The 22270-nt window shown below is 40.7% G+C and overlaps 1 protein-coding gene and 1 pseudogene across 4 annotated transcripts in view; one reads left to right on the forward strand and one right to left on the reverse strand.

Moving 5' to 3' along the window:
• DCBLD2 (discoidin, CUB and LCCL domain containing 2) overlaps positions 1-22270 on the forward strand; it is a 177369-nt gene that overhangs the window by 117929 nt on the left and 37170 nt on the right. For all 4 annotated transcript variants that reach the window (XM_070406104.1, XM_070406105.1, XM_070406106.1 and 1 more), the window contains one exon: positions 9081-9218. In XM_070406104.1, coding sequence (XP_070262205.1) covers positions 9081-9218 — 138 coding nt within the window. The remainder of the gene's footprint in view (positions 1-9080; positions 9219-22270) is intronic.
• LOC139002105 (E3 ubiquitin-protein ligase KCMF1 pseudogene) lies at positions 19855-20923 on the reverse strand (annotated as a pseudogene).

Raw genomic sequence — 22270 nt, forward strand, 5'->3', positions numbered from 1 at the left:
GAGAGGCTCCCACCACCACCGCTGTACTGGCAGCCATCAGCCTGGCTTGTGGCTGAGCAGAGCTCCTCCCATGTGAGAGTGCCCTGACCACCAGAGGGCAGCTCCTGCATTAAGCGTCTGCCCCCTGGTGGTCAGTGTTTGTCATAGTGACCAGTCATTCCCAGTCATTCTGCTGTTAGGGTCAGTTTGCATAATACCTTTTTACTATATAGGATAGAGGCCTGGTGCATGGGTGGGGGCAGGCTGGTTTGCCCTGAAGGGTATCCAGATCAGGGTGGGGGTCCTGCTTGGGTGCCTGGCCAGCCTGGATGAGGGGATGATGGCTGTTTGCAGCTGGTCGCACACCCTTCAGGGTGGGGGTCCCCACTGGGGTGCCTGGCCAGCCTGTGTGAGGGGTGAGGGCTGTTTTCAGGCTGGTGGGTGACTGAAGCTCCCAACCTCTCCTTTTTTTCTTTTGTGATTTATTTACCTTCTATGGCTGTCACTGGAGCTGAGAGTCGGCTTTAGCTCTGAGGCTCGGCTCCAGCTCTGAGACCTCGGCTGCTGAAAGCAGATATCTGGGTTTGTTTGGCTTCTATAATTGCAACATTGTTTCTTAGACTGGAGCGCAGAGGCCGGCAGCAGCAGGCAGGGAACCTTGGCTTCCTCCATCACTGGAGCAAGCAAGCCTCCTGTTTCAGCTGCCTGGCTGCTGGCTGCCATCTTGGTTGGCAGTTAATTTGCATATCGCCTTGATTAGCCAATGGGAAGCATGTTGGAGGTATGGTTAATTACCATGTTTGTCTATTATTAGATAGGATGGGCAAAAACTAAAACCATTTCCACCTAAGAACAGGAAGGAGACAGGGATGCCACCTTTCACCACTCCTGCTTGACATAGTTCTGGAAGTGCTAGCCATAGCCATAGAATTAGACAAGAAGAAGAAATTAAAAGGCATCCAAATTTGAAATGAAGACGTAAAACTGTCATTATTTGCAGATGACATGATACTGTACATAGAAAACCATGAAGACTCCATCAAAAAATTATTAGACTTAATTAATGAATTTGGCAATGTAGCAGGATACAAAATTAATGCCAAAAAATCTTTGGCATTTTTATACACCAATAGTGAACTTACAGAATGATCATCGTTAACATTTTTACATTTAGAGTTTTTCATGTGTAGAAGTTAAAGAAGTGTTATCTTAATCTTCATAGGTATCTTGCATGGTTGGTGTAATAGCCACAGAGTTTCATGAGAGATGCAGTCCCAGCCTATGAAAACATGAAGTCAGGAGAATAAAGGCATCTCATACATGATCATGAGAATACAATAATTACTGTGGATGTTTTTCATGGAGAGACTTGATGGGAACTTACGCTTAAGAAGCATCATGTGAGGTGGTTGCATTGTCATATACAGGAGCCATATGCAATTCTAAAGACCTTGGTGGATCTTTGTGCTTTGGAATAGTAAGACTGGTTTGTGGACTGGAACACAGAAGAAATATTGAAGCTTTGTCTCTGTAAATGATGTCATCACTTCTAAATGTCTTCTCCAATATTATGAGGCAGGTCAGTGAGGTATTGACACCTGTCTCATTTCTTGTCAGTATTCAAAAGGGTGAAACTTAATCCGTGTGATGCTGATGTAAGTAAGCTCTTCTAGGAAATATTAAAAGCCTTTGACATCTCCTAAGTGGTGAAAAGTTTATTTTTCCAGGAAAGCTTTGAAAAATTTTCTTGGTATGCGGTGTATGTCTCACCTGTGATGCTTGGCAACACCTCTCATTTTGCTGAAGTGTACACATTATTATGACTCATTGTTTTTATATTACTGTGCTTGGCATTAGAAACTCTGCCAGCTATCTTGAAAAAAGTTGTCAACTTAATACAGCCAAGGCCTTGAGTCACCATCTTTTTAAGAGTTTTTATTAAGAAATAGAAACAGAAAATGAAGCTCTCTTCTATCCCGAAGTTTGCTGACTTTTTAGAAGCTAAGTCTAAAAACTCTCAAAGTAGAATTTCTTAAGAAAACCCACTCAGACGAAACTGATAGGGATGAATGGTATTACCTTGTGAATACTTTGGTTTCTTGAATGCTGTAAAATTATCTATGGAGACCCTTTGTTCATCATCATGGATAGCAATAAAAATCTGTGTGCTCTTTTGTCCACGCTGCTATTTTGAAAGAGGAACTGGAGGAGGCAACTCTGCTTATAATCAAAGAAATGCAATTTTTCTAAACTAAATATGTCTCCCTCCCTGTCTTTTGGATTAGTAAAAAATAAAAATGTTAATATGTTTGCCATGGTTGTGATGAAATTGGTACCTTTTTTTTAACATTGATAATGTATTAAATGGTATAGCTCACTTGGATAGCAGTCTGGAAGTATATATTAGGAATCACTAAGGAAATACTTCAGGTGGGCAGAAGAGGTTGTGCTAGGAAGATGTTTATTGTAATATTATTCACAATACAGAAAACTGGAAGCCGATCTAAATTTCTAATAGTGATAAATTTAATAAGAAAATTAAGGCGTATCTACCATATAACCAGTTTTTGGCTATCACTAATTGTCTGCTATGAACATTCTACTACCTACATCAGAGGCCTAAATTTTACAACTCAACTCGCTCTGGCCCACCAAGCACAAGGCAGTGTGATCCTTGAAGCCAGTCTGTACAGACACAGTACTGACGGACATTATTTAATGACAACATCTACTCTAAACATTTTCTTGGTATTGTAATGGCCTCTTCAGTCTTCTAGGGGCTTCACCTGTGTGTTTGCCCTGTCCCACTATGCTGAGCTCTCTGAGGGCAACATTCTGCCTATCTAATTTCATCACTGAACCCCCCAGCACATACCTAGCTCAGTGACCGGCTCTTCAGGGGCTTGTTAGAATATATTCAATAAATAAATTTCTTTGAGAATTGCACACTTTGTTTTTTAGATTAAAGGCATTTCTGTACATAGGCAGTAAAAAACTCTCCCTAAATACCAGTATGTGTAAATTAAGTGATGTCCTCTAAGCAAGCTACATTTCCATCTGTTGGAGGTAGACAGGTTTGACGTGCTTTTGCTCTAGCAACGTAGTCTTTCTAACTTGCCACACCTAGGTTAAGTGGTCTTCCAATTACTTGAGAACATAAACCTCGTTTCGTGTTTCATGAACAATATTAACTCTACATCGTAGTCTATCCGAAACCAGGTGCATGTACTCTATACTTTTGAATACAGAATATTTCTGCTTGACATCTTCCAGAATTTAATATGTTGTTTTTCATAATCTACCTAAAGTGTATTTGATATGGACACAGGAAAGAGGCATGAGAACCTTAAGATCTCTAAGCTCTATATAAGTGGATACAAATTCACTACCAACAGGAGTGTGACTTTCAAAGAAGACAGTCATTATTGGCCCAGGTTTCCTTTTTTTTTTTTTACTTGTGATTTTCTAAGAGAAGTTAGAAATTCATACTTAATATGAAGTTTCCAGATTTTTAAAATTTTGGCAACTAATTCAGATAGTTTTGAAATAGTGCATGGCCCCAAACTGCTGTCCAAGAGGCCAAGTAAAATGCATCTGTCTGCTGATAGTTCTTTTAGATTTGATGATCCAAAAATCAGTGTATTCTCACCATACAACCAAAGTAAATTCCTGGTTGTATTAGTTTTCTGTTGTTTCATAACATTACCACAGACTTCAAACAACACAGTTCATTATCTCAGTTTCTGTAGCTCAGAAGTCTGAGCATGGCATGACTGGATTCTCTGCTTAGGGTCTTGCCTGGCTGAAATCAAGATACCAGCTGGGGATGAGGATTCTCTTCCAAAATCACTGGTGGTTGGCAGATTTCACTTCCTTGCAGTTGTAAAACTGGGCCAGGGACTGCTTTTCGTTCCTAGCGTCCTCCTGGAGTGATAGTTTATGGCTCCTCCTGTTTGTAAAAGATTGCATTATTCTTTGAGATTTATCACCACCCTTCCATGCCAGTTTATCCTAGGAACTGCAGGATGCTGGTTGGGTTGTTTGTAAATTTCAGCAATTATGAATAATGCTGCTGTGAGATATCAGGTCCAACTCTGTGTGGACATATGTTTACATTTCTCTTGGATATACTAGTACTAGTGGCCTGGTGCACAAAATTCGTGCATGGGGGCAGGGTGTCCCTCAGCCCAGCCTGTGCCGTCTCTAATCTGGGACCCCTCAGGGTATGTCCGACTGCCGGACATCCCTCTCGCAATCCGGGACTGCTGGCTCCTAACTGCTAACCTGCCTGCCTGCCTGATCGCCCCTAACCACTCTGCATCCGTCCTGATCACCCCCAACTGTCCTCCCCGCCCCCCCGCCTATATGCTCACCCCCAACTTCCCTCTCCTGCTGGCCTGCTTGCCTCCAACTGCCTTCCCCTGCCAGCCTGATCGCCCCCAACTGCCCTCCCCTGCCAGCTTGATTGCCCCTAACCGCCTCTGCTTCGGCCCTGCCACCATGGCTTTGTCCAGAAGGATGTCCGGAAGGTCTCCCGGTCTAATTAGCATATTTCCCTTTTATTAGTATAGATGCCTAGGAGTAGAATTACTGGATCATATGATAACTCTAATTATATGTTTAACCTTTTGAAGAACTGCCAGGCTGTTCTCAAATGAGATTGCACCATTTTACAATCCCACAAGCATTGTATGAGGGTTCCAATTTTTCAATATCCTTGCTATCTGTCTTTTTTATTCTAGCCATCCTAGTGGCTGTAAAGTGGAATCTCATTATGAATTTGATTTGCATTTCCTAATGGCTAAATTTTTTGTTGTTGTTGCACATTCAATGGATTTGAACAAATGTATAATGACATTATTGTGGAATGATGTACCGGTTAATAATGCGGATTTTGTAATCAAAGAAAACACAGTAATTTCAAGAGAAACATCAAAAGTGCTTTATTCAAAGTAATGTCCATCGCTAGCTACACAATTCCTCCATCTTTCAGGTAATTTGTGTATACCGTCCCAATAGAACTTTTCTTGTTTTGAGGCAAACCATTTAGAGACACAGTTTTCCACTCCCTTGTACATTTTGAAGTGCTGCTCAGAAAGTGCGTGTGCCATTGATTGGAACAAGTGGTAATCTGAAGGAGCAAGGTCTGGTGAATACAGCCGGTAGGTTAATACTTTCCAGGCAAGATCTTTTAATGTGTCTTTAACTGGTTTTGAAGTGTGTGATGGTGTGTTATCATGAAGCAAAATTACTTTGCCGTGTCTTCTGGCCCATTCTGGTCATCTTACGATCAAAGCGTGGTTCAAATTGATTATTTGTTGTTGGCAGTGATCAGTATTAACGGTTTCACCTGCTTTTAGAAGCTCATAATACACCACACCTTCCAGATCCCACCAAACGCAGAGCACTGTCTTCTTTCTGAAACGATGTGGCCTTGCAGTCGATGTTGATGGTTGACCTGGATCAACCCATGATTTTGTGCATTTGGGATTCTCAAAATAAATCCACTTTTCATCGTCAGTCACAATTTGATGCAAAAAAGACTTTCTTTTGTGCTGTTGAAGCAACATTTTCCTGATGACTTTTCGGTTTTCCATTTGTCTTTTGTTCAGTTGATGTGCCACCCATTTCCCTTCCTTAAAAATCGTTCCCATTGCTTGTAAACAATCGGAAATTGTTTGCTGAGCAACGTTTAATCTTTCTGCAATTTGTTTTTTAGTTTGACATGCATCTTCATCCCGTAATGCTTGCAATTGTTGGTCTTCAAACTTTTTCAGTTGACCTGGACGTTCTTTGTCTTTCACATCGAAATCATCACTTTGAAAGCGTTTAAACCAGCGCTCACAAGTATCTTGACATGGAGCATGTTCACCATAAGCTTCCCGAAGTATATGATAACTTTCAGCAGCACTTTTCTTCAAAATTAAGTAATGAATTAAAACTTCCAGCAAGTGCTCTTTTTTTGGGCACAAAATTTGACATTTTTAAACGTAAAAATATCTATGATGTTAACACCTTCAGCAAATTTGACATGAAGTTTTGAAGCTTGCTGTCAATACAACAAAATAGCATACATATCATATCGCATATATATCAACATATGTGTAACTCCATCTATTGAAAAAAATGCACATTATTAACACTTGGATTGCGGGAAACGAGTTAAGTCGGCTTGCGTGAATTGCGCGTACTCCGCGGGAGCCGTCTTAACTCGGTTCATATAGATTTGCGGTGGAGTGCGGGAAACGTGTAAACTCGGGCCGATTGTAACTGCGTATTACCAAATATTTGTTTGTTTGCCGTTCACAAAGATACCTACCTGCGTATGCGAACCGTTTCATACCCATTGGGGTAATAGGTATCATAAAAATCGCTGATTTTGCGCGGGAAACCTAAATAATTGCCCGCGCCATCTTATATTTTGGCGGGAAATTCACCCCACACCGGAGTGTTAACTGCTATACCTAGTACACTGTGGATTTGATTTGCTAATACTTTATTAAGTATTTTTGCATCTATTTTTTATGAAAAACATTGGTCTGTAGTTTTCTTGTAATGTCTTTGAGTTTGGTTTTAGGGTGATGCTGGTCTCATAGGATAGGTTAGGAAATATTCCCTCTGCTTCTATCCTTTGAAAGAGATTTTAGAGAATTGGTGTAATTTTCTCCTTAAATGTTTGGTGAAATTTACCAGTGAACCCATTTGTGCCAGGTGCTTTTTCTTTTGAAGTATTATTAATTATTGATTTAATTTCCTAGATATAGGCCTATTCAGATTGTTTGTTCCTTTTTGTTTGAGTTTTGGCAAATTGTGTCTTTCAAGGAACCTGTCCATTTTATCAAGGTTATCCAATTTTTGGACGTAAAGTTGTTCACAGTATGTCTTTATTATCCTTTTGATGTCCATGGGATCTGTAAGGATCTGTCCCCACCTTCATTATGGATATTAGTGATTTGTGTCTTCTCTTTTTCTTATTTAGACTTACTAGAGTCTTATTAGGTTGTTTTCTTTGTTGTTGTTGTGTGTATTTTTTGTTTGTTTTTTCAAATAACCTGCTTTTGGTTTATTAGTTACCTAAAGTCTAATAACTTTTAAGCATTTTTATTTTCCTGGAACATGGGTTCTTTTGTATTAAAAACCAGTGTTTCATGGTTGTTATGGTGATTAATAATTTTAATTTTATATTTTAATGTCCTCTATATATTCACAAAATATTTTTTCAAATACCTTTCTTATTTAATCATGAGAAACTATAGCGATTTCTGTGACCTTAAGAGCCATCAGCAGAACTTATAATTGTTGGCAATTAAATGCTTTATTTTGATTTAGGAGTACCTTTGAATGGCCACACTAGGGAAATGGCATTAAAGAATTAACAAGTATGTTGCCCAGATTAGGAATGGTTTTTCTTCTTCCTTTCCCAGAGTGCTTTGCCAAGTTCTTTGCATTACTTGTACAGCGGGTAAAGCTGGTGGTCAAAGGAGAGCCAAGTGAGGAGAAGGAGGGTCATCTTGACTGGGAATAGCAGGTGAAGGCAGGTGTTTTTCTTGTATATTTGAGCAAATTTAAGCACTTATACGGTCAGCTATTGTACTTTTCTTTTTTCTTTCTTCTGTTTTTTAAATTGTGGTTATCCATTCTTCAGCATTGCCTTTTGAGTTTCACAGAACGTAAGTGATTTTTAAAAAATGTTTTGTTTCTACCACAGATTAAATTTACTCACATTTTAGAGGACAAGATAAGTCCAGATAAACAAACAAATAAACAAAAGATGAAACTTCCATGCTAATAAAAAATATTTTTGGGGTTCTGTCCATATAAAAAGGGTTAAAACTATTTTTTTGCACATTGTTTCACTTTAATAATATACTTTTTATGAAGGCATCATTGTATGGCATGTTAGGTATTCTTTAAATAGGATCTTTTTCCTTTGTACCTGAAAGGATCTGAAAAGTCAGTATTTATACTGAGCATCTTAATCAGGCTTGTAATAAAATCACACCTACATATATCCTTACATGGCAAAGAACAGCTAGTACTGATGGGCCCAGATCAAACTGTTGTTCACTTTTACAAAAATTAATCTTGTGTAAAGATACTAGTGACCATAATTTCTCTTGCCTTAACTATTCCAATTGGGCTTTAAGATTTAATGTGATGGGCACTGGTTCTGCACATACATAGTTGGGTTTGCTAACAAATTATATAGCTTTGAGATATTTAGAATAATGTGAAATATATATTACTCTACTTTTAAATATTCTATGTTCAAAAGCAATACAATATTTAATATTTATCCTCTTTACTAGACTATTTCTGAGTTACTTGGTATTAAAAAACAAGTCTGAAGATTTTATCATCTTATATATTTATATAACTTGTAGTGTTATTCAATAATGTGTTATTATGCTTAAATGTTAAAAATATTGATAGCTAAAATTACATTCTATATTTAGAAATAGAAGGTGGTGTGTGTTTTTTGTTTTTTTGTACAGATGAGCAAGACATATTTTATATTGAAAACGATAGCATCTAAGAAAAGTGCATGTTTACCTTGATGTTTTGTATTAAATTATTAAATGCTAAATAAATTGAAAAGTTATAGACTGAATTGAGTTTTCTTATTTTAATATAAATGATCACCTAAGTTGACCAGAAGTTCAACAGGCCTGGGCGGAAAAATTGAGAAGGTTCATAAAAGGTTTGAGAGGTGGTGTCCTGAGGCCAGGAACCTTGGGGCACCCTGTGGGGTTACTGATTGACTGTCAATTTATCTGTGAGCCGCCTGCCTGCCTGCAATGCTTTCATTTTTAAAAAATTCCTAAAGAGTATACACATGTATTTCACAGGAAATTGACTCTTCAAAAGGTCAGTAATGCTTGTACGGTTTTTTTCTTTTGCATCATTTGAACAGTTATTACTTGACTTTTTTCTTTTTCCCTTCAGAGTAATGGGATTTTTAATCACTAAACATCCTACTTATCATTTTACACTATTTAACATGCAGAGTTTGGTATATTATTCTGATTCTGTTATCTACATGGTAAAAATTATTGACTTTATAAGAGTCACAACAAACATCTGCTTTTCTTCATTCCTAGGCAAATACTGTGGTCTGGGATTGCAGATGAACCATTCAATTGAATCAAAAAGCAATGAAATTACAGTGCTGTTCATGAGCGGAATCCATGTTTCTGGACGAGGATTTTTGGCTTCATACTCAGTTATAGATAAACAAGGTAATTTTCACTTTATACCATGGCTCCTGCATTTTATATTTCCTAAAACCAAAAATGAAATTTTTCTTTAAGTACCTGTTCCATAAGCTTGGGATAGAGTAGAAGGACTGAAGAGTTAGGAACACTTACATAAATTTGACAAGTAAGATTAGATCAGTATTAGATTCCAATAATTTAAAATGTATTAACTTTTATATAAAGCCCATATACTTTCCTTTCCTTAGTAGCGGAAAAACTGATTTTTCACTTTTATAATATTGGAACACAATAATTACTTTAAAAATCTGTCAATTATTGAAATGTAGTATGTTGATATAAAGCTTTATTATCCACATTTTACCATATCATGGTACTGTGCTAAAGACCATTTTACCATTTTTCTCAGAGAATAGAATCTCATACCACCAGGAGTACCACAAGTGCTATCTGAGACACTGTAAAATAAACATGTGATATTCTCCAGATTGTTAATGTTTAGAATCTAAAGGGTGGAGGGTGGCTAAAATAAAGGCTAGTAAGTGGAATAAAATGTACAATTTATGAATCACTAAGATAAAATGCAAGACTTGAATGAAATCTCTCATGTATTTTGACTGCTTGGCATGTATTTATTCCCCTGTGCTATTAGAGTACTGTGGTGAGAAAAGTTAAGATATGTTGCTAGTACAAGGATATATTAAAATAATCATTTAAATAATTTAAATATTCAACAGTTTTTCTAAGTTCACCATTAAAAATCAAAATTGGGTTTTTAAATTGTATAAATGAGGAAATTGTCAAAAACCTCCCAGGTGTGAGAATGTTAGGCACTGGGAGGAGTCTATTTCCCTTAGCTTCTAAGCGATAGATCAGGGTGTGAAGGCTAATCTCATGTGAGAAAGAACAATCATTAGATGGAATAATGGAAAGAAGAAAACTGGAACATTATGCTAATGAGCAATTAAAATTTTTTACACAACCAGGAAAACTAAGGCAATGTAGTGTTTAGAAGGGGCACTTAGGTAGTCCTGGAATGAAAACCAGGTGACCTCTAGCCGGTCAGTTGAACTTCATCTGCAAGTAGATTAGTTGTGAGGAATCCTATATAATAAAAGCCTAATATGCTGTGTCTGGTTGTCCTGTCGTCCATTCAACCAATCAAAATGTAATATGCTAATACTAAGGTTGTTCAACCGCTTGCTATGACGTGCACTGACCACCGGGGGGTGGGGGGGCAGATAGTCGACTGATTGTCCAGTCACTATGATGTGCACTGACCATCAAAGGGCAGACGCTGACTGGTAGGTTAGCTTGCTGCTGGGGTCCGGCTGATTGGGACTGAGCAAGATGGGCCAGGCATGCTGTGGAGCCCTCCCGTGGTCCCTCTCTGCTGGCCAACCTCCCGCATCCCTCCCCAGCCCTGATCGTGCACTGGTGGGGTCCCTCTGCCTGGCCTGCGCCCTCTTGCAATCTGGGACCTCTCGGGGAATGTCGGAGAGCCAGCTTCAGCCGGATCCTGCAGGCCAGGCTGAGGGACCCCACTGGTGCACGAATTATTAGATTAGTAAGTCTAATAATACATGTGTAGTGTCTGTAGGCACACAGCATAGTAGGCACAAACAAATGTTAGTTTTGCCCTTTTCACCACTGTACACACATACTCATGTTCCCCCACCCCTAACCATCAAAACAGAAAGGTAAAAGAGAAAGAGATGATGATAGATTTCCATCTTTTCAGCTTTATTTCCTAAGAATCTTGGGCTGATATGAGAGGATAGAAAGTAAGCAGTTTGCTTCTTATTCTTAAGTTCCTTGGTCTTAATACCAGGTTTAATTATTTATTTTGCTTCATATGTTCCCCTTCTCTCTTTGTTATTTATTGAATTGAAGGTTTTTGGAAAATAAGTATTTTCTCTTTAAAAAAATGTTCTTACATCAGATATTTAAATTATAGAGCTTCTTGATCCATAGGTGTCCTGCATTAAAGTTTATTAAGAATTGACTAATTCCAAATAGCTATGACTTTATTTTATAACTTCCAAAGTTTTTTAAAAATTGGTCCTCAAAATCTGGAAGTTTTTATAATAATACTTTCAAAATTCATAATCATTTTGGGAAATCCTCATCTCAGAGGTTTCTCCTGAGTTTTTACCTTAAAAAAACAAACAGACAAACAAACATATCTTTGTCCCATTCATCAAGCATTTGTTTTAGTTGAAGTTGAGTGAATTGTCAAAATTCAAATGAACATAGGTTGAATTTCTTATTACATACTCTTCTTGGGTGGCCTTTTAGTCATAATTTCTTATGACTCATTCATTTGAAGGCTGGTTGGCTTTGGTTGAGAGCCTTATTTTATTTCCATCCAGGAAACTTAACTGCCACACTGAATTCCATGAATATTTTCAAGGAACATCACTCCATGTCCCCAGCTTAGCAACCTAGTTAAAGATTTAGAGCATTTGGGAATGAAGATTGTGAAAAATCTTGCTTCAACAGCTTCTTCAATTGTTAAACTCTCACAAATGTGTGATAGAATCCTGATTTTGTGTAAGATAGATTAATTTTCATTACTTTGTGCAAGAGCACATTGCAAAATTATATTTCTTTTAATGTCTTATTTCCTGGTGTATGCTTGACATTGAGGAAATAGCAGCAAATAATACAGATACAATCATACTTTCATAGGGTTTTCTGTATAGAGTTGGAAAAAAGATATCAAACACAAGGTTACTTAATTGTAGTTATGAAACAATGTACAGTTAAGTCCAGTAAGTACAATGAAGGATACAGTCAACAGATAAGAGGCCAGAGCAGAGTGGGGTGTGGAAAATTGATAAAGAGCAAAGCTCTCCTCAGGAAGTCGCTTTTAAGCTGAGAACTGAAGGATTAATTGAAAGTTTCAGACAGACAAGGAATTAAGAACATCCTAGGGGAGGGAACAGCAGGTATAAAGGCCTCATAGTGAGAAGGAGTTCTGGAGGAAGCAGAACAGAAGCCAGCACATCTGGGGTGAAGTGAGTGCATGGTGAGTAGGTCACATTATTCAAGACTTTGTAGAAAATGTAGGGGTTGAAGCTTGACTGGATTTATGTTTTTTTATAACTTTTATGGTTTTATCCTCTTATTTTTAATGATCTATGAACATTTTATACTAACTGCTATTTTTAAAATTTTCACCTGTGAACCTCATTTTGAAAGATTGTATCTACCATTGAAAGGAAAAGTTTTCCCATTGTCCCATTAAGTAGCAGGCAGATTCATATAAGTATGGATCAGCACTTCTAGTAATTATGAGAACACTGGGATTTCTACTTGGACTTGGTATAATATCATCAAATTCCAACTAGACTCTCTGAAATTGAACTTTTCACCTGAAAATTAAAAATATATGTGGTCTGGACATCTGGATATTAACAAGCACTATTTAGAAGTTCTGTAGAGAGAAACTTCTAAGTTACTTCCAATCTTACTCCGAGGGGCAGAACAAGCCAGTTACTCAGAGGTCCAGACCTAGTAACTCAGATCATTTAATCTAGTACTAGAGGCCCGGTGCATGAAATTCGTGTATTTGCGGCAGGAGGGGGTGGGGTGGGGGGGGGCGGGGGATGGAGGCAGTCCCTCAGCCTGGCCTGCACCCTCTTGCAGTCCAGGAGCCCTCAGTGTATGTCCAACTGCTGTAGAGGCAGGGGAGGCTCCCGCCACCGCTGCTGCACTCGCCAGCCATGAGCCCAGCTTCTAGCTGATTTGCGCTCCCCCTGTGGGAGTGCACTGACCACCAGGGGGCAGCTCCTGCATTGAGCATCTGCCCACTGGTGGTCAGTGTGCATCATAGTGACCGTTCATTCCACCATTCGGTCAATTTGCATATTAGCCTTTTATTATATAGGATGCTAATAAATGTTACTGACATTTCCATTCTCAAACGTAAACTTAAAAACAGCATTTACCCCTGGACTTGAAAACTAAAATAATTTTTATAGGTGAGTGATCTTAGTTTCTAGTTTTGAATCTGTTCAACATTGGTCAGTTTCTAGGAAAAGCTCAACATTTCTGGAATGATTCTGGGTAATGATTTTTTAAAGTTATTTTAGTTTTAGGACAGGGAGCTCAGCTGACATATCTACATTTCCATTGAAAGCTTCAAGTCCTTCAAGGCAGCTTCTATTTGCCATAAATTGGGTGGTGTATGCGTACACAGTTGAAAAGTAGTAGTCTGATGTTTCTTTTGTGGGACATGAAATCATAACTTTAAAGGTAATTTTAAACCTCATCACTTTAGATTTCATTAATCCAGAATTTTGTAGTGTTCAATCTAAAGGTTGCCTTTATTTTTGTGAGGAGAAATCATAAATGGTTTAAAATTTCATTTGAAATAAAATGACCAGTGTAGATATTACCGTACTTCCTAATTGGAACTCATAAACACTTGTTAACTCACTCCCCACTGACCCATGAGGACAATGTGCTTAAGACTTGTGAACAGCTGGGCTTGGGAAATGTTTCCATTTGACAGTGTAATTGTTGCTATATGTTAGATTATTTTTAGAGTTAACACCAATAGTGTTAACAATTTTCTGATTGCTATATTCTCTAACCACATTTTTTGCAAATATTTTCCATTTCTTCCATCTTATATCAGATTGTATAAACTTATAAATGAAACATAGGGCGAAATAGAGAATTTCTTTGTAATAGAATCCAGATTTCTGTAATTCTCTTTTCTCCATGGAATGTTTTTAGTTTTGAAAATAGAGCGTGAATTCCTTAGATTTTTTACTACCTTAATCATACAGTAATTTTATAGAATCCTTTCTGTTTTGAGTACTATACTTAGCTAGGTTTCTATATTTAGTTTTTCTATTGTGTTCCTAATTTTTGTTATGTTGTTTCTGGCAAACATTTTAAAACTTTTAAACTGTCTAGTAAGATTTTATTGCATCAGTTTACATGCATATCTTTATATTTATCCTTGTTTATACAAAAATGAATATGCATCGTGTTTGTAAACATAATACAGTACACATGTAGAAAAATATCTGTATTTTGGTGTCAGTTTGTACAACAAAGGTACTGATGAGCAAAGTGTTACCAGTTTTGCAGAGAAAACATTTATAAACAAAATCTGTTAAGACAGTGTTAACTCAAAGAGGCAGTTCAACCTACGGGATAGAGTTTATTTCACACTGACAAATAACCTGAGAGCACCTTAATGATTTTAGTGATTTCTATGTCTCATTTTTTTACTATATTAGGAATGCTATGGGACTGGGTGTATTTATGTGCTATCCAGTAGATATATTAGTGGCCTAGATGCTGTGTAGGTCACAAAAGAATTGTTTGATCTTTTAATGTCTTATATTCACTTTTTATTATAAAGCATTTAGATGTTAAAGGCATTTGATTTGTCTATCCTATATAATAAAAGGGTAATATGCAAATTGATCCTAACCGCTGAACTACCAGAACGACCGCTCAACCAGTCACTATGAGGTGCACTGACCACCTCTAGGTTCCTTTCCCCAGCCAGCGGGCTCCCATCGCCTGATGGCTAACAGGGAGCCGGGGGTGGGTGGCAGGGGATGTGGATGGCGCCAGGCCAAGGCCCCCACCCCGCCAGTCGCCCCACACACAGAGGGCAACCTGCAGTGGGGGTGGGGCTGGTGAGTGGGAGGGAACGGCCAACCTCTTGGTCCCTCCCCCTGGCCATCAGGCTCCAATCACCCAATGGCAAACGGGGAACTGGGGATGGGTGGCTGCAGGGGGGTAGGGCCAGCTGCGGGCAGCCGGGGAAGATGGCCCTGATCGCAGGCCTGGTCTAGGGACCATACCCGCACATGAATTTCGTGCACCGGGCTTCTAATAATAAGGATAATGATAACTGGCATTTATTGAGCCATTTACTATATGATTGCATGTACTATGTGATCTAGGGGCATTTTGTCATCTAATCCATAAAAAAAACCCAGGAGGTCGGCACTATTACTATCCCTACAATAAAAATTAGGAAATGTATTTCTAGAGGTTAAATAACTTATCCAAGAGTCATATAGCTATTTATTGCTCAAATTAGAAAAAAACAAAACAAAACAGACAAATAACAAGCTTCACCAAAAGTTGAAAGAAAAAGACAAAACCATATTTACGTAACTTGAAATAAAGATGTAACCTACTATTAAATTTAACAATCCATTCAATTTGCTGATTAGACAATTAGTAAATATTTATTGAACATATAAATGATTAATTGAATGAATAAATCATTCCAACAAACCTGTATTGAGTTCCCACCAGGTAGAGATTTTACACCAATTTAATTGAAAGCTTGCCATAAAACCACAATCTTCAAATTGCAGGTAAATTGCCAACATAATGACCCATAGTCCATAAAGGAATGTCCTGCCCTACCTGGTTTGGCTCAGTGGATAGAGCGTCGGCCTGCGGACTCAAGGGTCGAAGGTTCAATTCCGGTCAAGGGCATGTACCTTGGTTGTGGGCACATCCCCAGTAGGGAGTGTGCAGGAGGCAGCTGATCGATGTTTCTCTCTCATCAATATTTCTAACTCTCTATCCCTTTCCCTTCCTCTCTGTAAAATATCAATAAAATATATTTAAAGTAGTTGCATAAAGGAAGGTCCTGCCCGGCCTGCATGGCTCAGTGGTTGAGCATTGACCTATTAACCAGAAGATCATAATTCGATTCCAGATCAGGGCAAATGTCTGGGTTGCGGGCTTGATCCCCAGTGGGGGGCATGCAGGAGGCAGCAGATCAAGGATTCTCTCTCATCATTGATGTTTCTATCTATCTCTCTCTCTCCCTTCCTCTCTGAAATCAATAAAAATATATTTTTTTAAAAAAGAAGGACCTAAAGAAATGTCATTCTCATACAGACCTCTTTTGGGAAGTCAACTGTTAGAGGAATACTCAGAGCAGTTGGCAGAAGACAGAGCACACAATAAATGGAAGCCTAGAATAGTGGTCTCAAAGAAAAGATGAGAAGAAGTCCAAAGGAGGCAGAATCTAAGAGAACAAAGCCTGACTTAACAACCAGAAGTTTGCTGATGGACTTTGTTAGAATTGTGGGGAATCACACCAAGTTTCAAGGGCATTTGGATGAATGGGCTAAAGAGGAAGGGAATGTGGTCTTTTAAAATGTTTGGTGATAAAAAAGAGAGGGAAGCCCTAACCAATTTGGCTCAGTTAATAGAGCATTGACCTGCGGACTAAAGGGTCCCGGGTTTGATTCTGGTTAAGGGCACATGCCTGGGTTGAAGGCTCTATCCACAGTAGGGGGCATGCAGGAGGCAGCCAGTCAATGATTCTCTCTCATCATTGATGTTTCTATCTCTCTCTCTCTCCCTTTCTCTCTGAAATCAGTCTATATATATATATATACAACCCTAATATGCAAATAGACTGAAGGGTGGAACAACCAGTCACTATGATGTGCGCTGACCACCAGGGGGTGCATGCGGAACATGGCAGGTGTCGGCAGCAGGTGGCATAGTGTGGAACATGGCGGGCATCAGCCGTGGCGGGATGGTGGGGCAGGTGAGTGGGGGCGCCAGACCAAGGTGGAGTGTCGGTCGCTGTCATCAGCGAACCTGTGGTGGTTCTTTGCTCCAATGCGCCGTGGTCCCGCCAGGCATTTGCACCTGCTGCTGGTGCCAGCCCTGTTTGCACCCGCTGCCGGCGCCAGAGCACCACTTGCACCCACTGCTAGCGCCAGGCACCGTCAGTGGATGCGAGTGGCGACTGCCGGCCCCGATTGCCCCTCAGGACTTCTCCCCTGTGGATTCCTGACTATGAGAGGGTGCAGGCCGGGCTGAGGGACCTCCCATCATCGTCGTCGTCGTGTCCCCCCCCCCCCCCCCCCCCCCCCGCCAATTGTATGAATTTTGTGCACAGGGCCTCTAGTCTACACTAATAAAAGAGAAACATGGTAATTGGCGTACGACCGCTACCCTTTTCATTGGCTAATCAGTGAGTATATGCAAATTAACTGTCAGCCAAGATGACGGCCCGCAGCCAGGCAGCTGAGAACAGGATGCTTGGTTGCCCCAGCGATAGAGGAAACCAAGGTTCCCACCTGCAGCTGCGGGGCTCTGAGCTCCTGAAGCAACAGCTCCAAAAGATACAATGTTTCAATTATAGAAGCTAAAAGATGGCGGTTAATCTGCATACTCAGGCTCCAAGCGGTAGAGTGAAGCCAAATAGCCCTGAAGCCGCAGAGCAGAGAGCCGTCACTGCCCGAGGATCAGCGGAGCTGAGAGGCCTTCCGGCCCCGGGATCAGCAGAGCCCTGAGGCCTCCCCGCCCTGGGATCAGTGGAGCCGAGAGGCCTCCCGGACCGGGGATCAGTGGAGCCTGATGGAAACCCGGTGTGTTTATGCACCCTAGGGGTGCAGAGGTCCTGTCCTAGGCAGAGGCCTATGGGGAAATTAACGACTCTGAGAAGCATCCTGGGGGCTGGAAGGCGGCTCCTCTGACCTCAGTGCTGGAGAAGACCATTAAGCAGAAAACTAAAGAAATGATTTTACATCATTTCCCAGGTGGAGAACAGTTGGCATGTAAGCCCCTGACCAGTGCCCAGCCTCTCCTCTGTCAGTCTATCTCACTCTTAGGTACCATGTTCTTTGTTCTGTCTTAACTGCAACTCATTTTTAAACTAGATTGCTTTTAAAAGAAGACTAAATAAAGTTTCCCTTAAGTTATTTAGGTGGTGCTGGGGCTGCTGGGGGTATCAGAGACACAAACCAGCAGGCCTGGCACCCAGCAGACCCAAGGCCTTTGTGGCAGCACTAAGGAGCAGCAAGCCAAGGGGTAGGAAGCAGCAAGCAGGTGGGCAGTAACAAGGGAGGGGTCCCATACTGCAAGAGGGCACATGCTGGGCTAAGGGACCCCCCCACCCATCTCCCAGTGCACGAATTTCTTGCACCGGGCCTCTAGTATCTAGATAATAGCCTATCTGACTACAGTGTTTATTGCTTAGCCATGCCTATGTCATCCAAAAGAAAGCATTGAGTATTTTCATTTGAGAAAAATTTCTCTGAGCTCCTACTGTGGTCTTAGCTACCAAGGATGACATTGTAATACTTCTACAAGAAATGTAAGATTTAGTCCTATGCTCAGTATGTAACGGGATAAGATGGAACATATCTAATAAGGTATCTGGGACATAGTAAATGTTAGTTGACTGAATCACAATAATTTATATGTGTAAATTGCACTGTAGTGTATAGACAACTGACCTGTTAAGTGACCCTCTAAGTCAGTGGTTCTCAACCTTCCTAATGCTGCGACCCTTTAATACAGTTCCTCATGTTGTGGTGACCCCAACCATAAAATTATTTTCGTTGCTACTTCATAACTGTAATTTTGCTACTGTTACGAATCGTAATGTAAGTATCTGATATGCAGGATGTATTTTCATTGTTACAAATGGAACATAATTAAAGCATAGTGATTAATCACAAAAACAATATGTAATTATATATGTGTTTTCCTATGGTCTTAGGTGACCCCTGTGAAAGGGTCATTTGACCCCCAAAGGGGTCACGACCCACAGGTTGAGAACCGCTGCTCTAAGTGTTTGAGGATGCTGGACAAAGCTTATCTTGCTGCTAAGTTCTCCTACCAATATAACTGTGTGTTCCTGTGCCTAATACTTTGTTTTCATAATAGGAACCTGGCATGAACCTGGCATGTACCCTCAGGGAGTGTCTGACCCGCAGTCGGACATCCCTCTCACAATCCAGGACTGCTGGCTCCCAACCACTCGCCTGCCTGATTGCCCCCTAACCACTCCCCTGCCAGCCTGATCAACACCTAACTGCCCTCCCCTGCCGGCCATCTTGTGGCTGTGGGAGCCGCCATCTTTGAGGGAGGGGCAATCAATTAGCATATTCCCTCCTTATTGGCTGTGGGTGCTGCTATCTTTGAGAAGGCATGAGGGTCAATTAGCATATTCCCTCCTTAGATAGGATTGCTAGCAGAAGTCTCTGAGCAGATGGTTTTCTTTGAGCTGTATTTTTCTTGCCTAGAATGTTTCTTGTTAGTTGGGAGCCTTGTAGTAACAGTGGTCCTCAGGAAAGCTGTTTACTTGGGAAAAGATTTCAAGAAAGACACATCTTAAGGCTTCTACAATTCCCAGCTTAATCGATGTTATTTTGCCTTTATGGAGTTGTAAAGGTCAAAGTCTATAATTATGACTTACTTTTTCTGTCTTGAGTCATCTTGGCTCTCCTTATAGCTGTCAATTTTGAATTTCTATTTCCCTCCTAGGGAGCTCTTTCGAGTCCCATGGAATTTTTTTCTTTTTTAAGGTAAACCATAAAGTGTTTTTTATTCATTAATACTTATTAGGGATTTCCATTTTCCTCTTCAGTTTGCATGTGGAGTAGTAGGAGAGCCTTTTTCATGTCTGGGTACAGGAAGCCGAGACCACCTCTGCACTGCTACCTGCATTTACCTGCTAGAAGTAAACATTTATTAAGTGGAAGTGATTATTATATATATTTCTCTCTTCCTTTCGACTGTACACTATGTAACAAGAGTGACAGACCTGAAATTGCAATCACCAAACAAACCCAAGATAGTTGTTGTCCACTTTCCTTGGCAAATACAGCACAGAGGGCATTGTCTGCAAATGGAGACATCAAAGAGGAGGTGGTGAAGGCTCGTTTCCTTTATCACTGTCTTTTAAATTTAGGTTTTCTAAAACAACATCTAAAGGCATAACATCTACACAGCCCATAGCACCAAAATCTGCCATCCCCCCTCCCCATTCGTCCTCATCTAGGGGGAACTCTCTCCACACTGAGTGATCAGCAGGAGCTCCTGAACAAACTGGCTGCGGTCTGCACGCTCACTTTGCATGGTCTGGTGTAGTGTCAGACATTTTAGGATCATTCAACCTTGTTAAAAGAAATTGGGAATTCTGGAGTTTGCTGACTGTTGCCATGTTAGCCATCTTGGTTGTTGCAGTGTATGATGTGATTGTAGTGGTGACAGTCCTTGTATCAGTGCACCAGCTTGCCGCGTGTGGTCTGCAGTCGGCGCTGCCTGGGCTTGCTGCTTTTCTAGCTGCAGCTGCAGCTGCATTTGTTCTAACTGAGCAGCAGAAGGGCTGGAAGAATTAAACTGTCCTCTTGTAGAATGTCTCATTCCTGATAACTGAGAGAAAAGCTCAGCTACAGGACCCATGGCTTCCCTATTGCTGGAGAATATGAACTCTGAGAAGAAAAAGTTCGTACTAATAAGTGCATGTTTGATCTGTGAGCATGAGGACTTCCTAATCCTCAGCCAGGGGCAAACATTTTGTGTACATGTGGAACACCCCTCGATTCATCTGAACCTCTAGGGGCTCTGTGCTCAAGTGTAAGATGAGCTGCAGAGTCATCTGTGACATGAGTAGGACCGCCTGCAGGTAATGCTGCACATACGGGACAAATCACTTCTGCATGTTCTATAGAGCCCATTTTCCCACAATAGGGACAGGTAAGGCTGTGGCTGCTCTATAAAGAAAGCTTCCCCGCCATAGTACAAGCCAAAACCTACCTTTGTTAGTGTGGACTGCATTGGGTGGTCTGTTGTATTCATTGTTGTTACACCACTTTCATAGCAAGACACAAAGATTGTCATTGTAGCAAATGAAACACATATCTGCAGCCTTGAAAATTTCCTTTTAAACATGTACCACAGCTGACACCTTCATGTTGGGACATGCTAGTTCAGACGGTGGCAGCGTGGCCTCTCCCAGTTGAGCTCCCAAGGAATTTGAGAGCAAGGTCAAGTGAGTTGCATACATTTGCCTGGCATAACCTGGAGTTTCAGCCCTGAATGGACTTGTAATAAAGCCCTGTTCTGATCAAGTATATCCATAGTCGAGCAGCACTCTGGCACATGGCCTGAAGGTAATGGGGCCAGCTGGCACTCTTCTTGTGGCTTAAATACCGTGTTGGACCACACAGGTACCTTTTTATCTCAGGCTATTAATCTTAGAAGTTCAATTTTTAATCTTAGAAACTGGAAACTCTTGGTAGAGCAGGAAAGTGGAAAACTAATTCTTACTAATGCAATGAAAAGATTGCCAGGAATAACTAGAGTATAGGTAATTCAGTTTGCTTTTCCCAGTCAGTAAACCTGGTAGTAGTGAACCCCTATCCAGTCATGTATCCTCCTAAAACACAGATTTAACCTAATCATCATTCAAAAGCCTGTGGTATATAGATAATAATCCATATAATTGCTCTCAAAATACCACTTTTCTGTTGGTGTAACAATTGTTATGCTCTAGTTCTTTCAAGACACATTTCATTTGGCTAACATGGTTTTGTCAGAATTGTGGAATAGCATCATCAGCCATCCTATCATTGCTGTGGTGGCCATTAATTTAATGACTATTTGAGTACCATCAGTACTTTGGGACACATGTGAGGTACTGTCTCCCTTAGCAGAGTTGTTTGGCCAAGAGTTTCTATGTGAAGTCACTTACCTTTGTGGTTGCCTTAGGGCTTTCTTCCAGGCTTTTCTCCCTACCGGTTAGAACATGCTTGGACTTAGCCAAACATGCTAACAATCACGTACTCATCCATGTATTTAATAAATGGTAATTAAAATCCTCCTGTTGTGCCATGTGTCTCTGTCTCTGTGTGTAGACCCGGCATTATCTAATGACTTGAGGCCCGGTGCACGAAATTCGTGCGCAGGTATGGTCCCTAGGCCTACCTGCGATCAGGGCCATTTTCCCTGGCTGCCTGCAGCCGACCCTGCCCACCGCCGCCACCCACCCTCAGTTCCCCGTTCGCCATCAGGTGATTGCTGCTTGACTGCCAGGGGAAGGGACTGAGAGGTTGGCTGTTCCTACCTGCTCACCAGCCCCACCTCCGCCACAGGTTGCTGTCTGTGTGTGAGGTGACCAGCGGGGCAGGGGCCTTGGCCTGGCGCTGTCTGCATCCCCCACCACCTAACCCTGATTCCCCATTCGCCATCAGGCAATCGGAGCCTGCCAGCCAGGGAAAGAGACGGACAGGTGGTCAGTGCCCCTCATAGTGACTGCTCCAGGGGTTGTT

The sequence above is a fragment of the Myotis yumanensis genome, unplaced genomic scaffold, assembly GCF_028538775.1.
Source record: "Myotis yumanensis isolate MYYU_CA2020_CCGP unplaced genomic scaffold, mMyoYum1.0.hap1 SCAF_2, whole genome shotgun sequence".
In the NCBI taxonomy this organism is placed as follows: Eukaryota; Metazoa; Chordata; class Mammalia; order Chiroptera; family Vespertilionidae; genus Myotis; species Myotis yumanensis.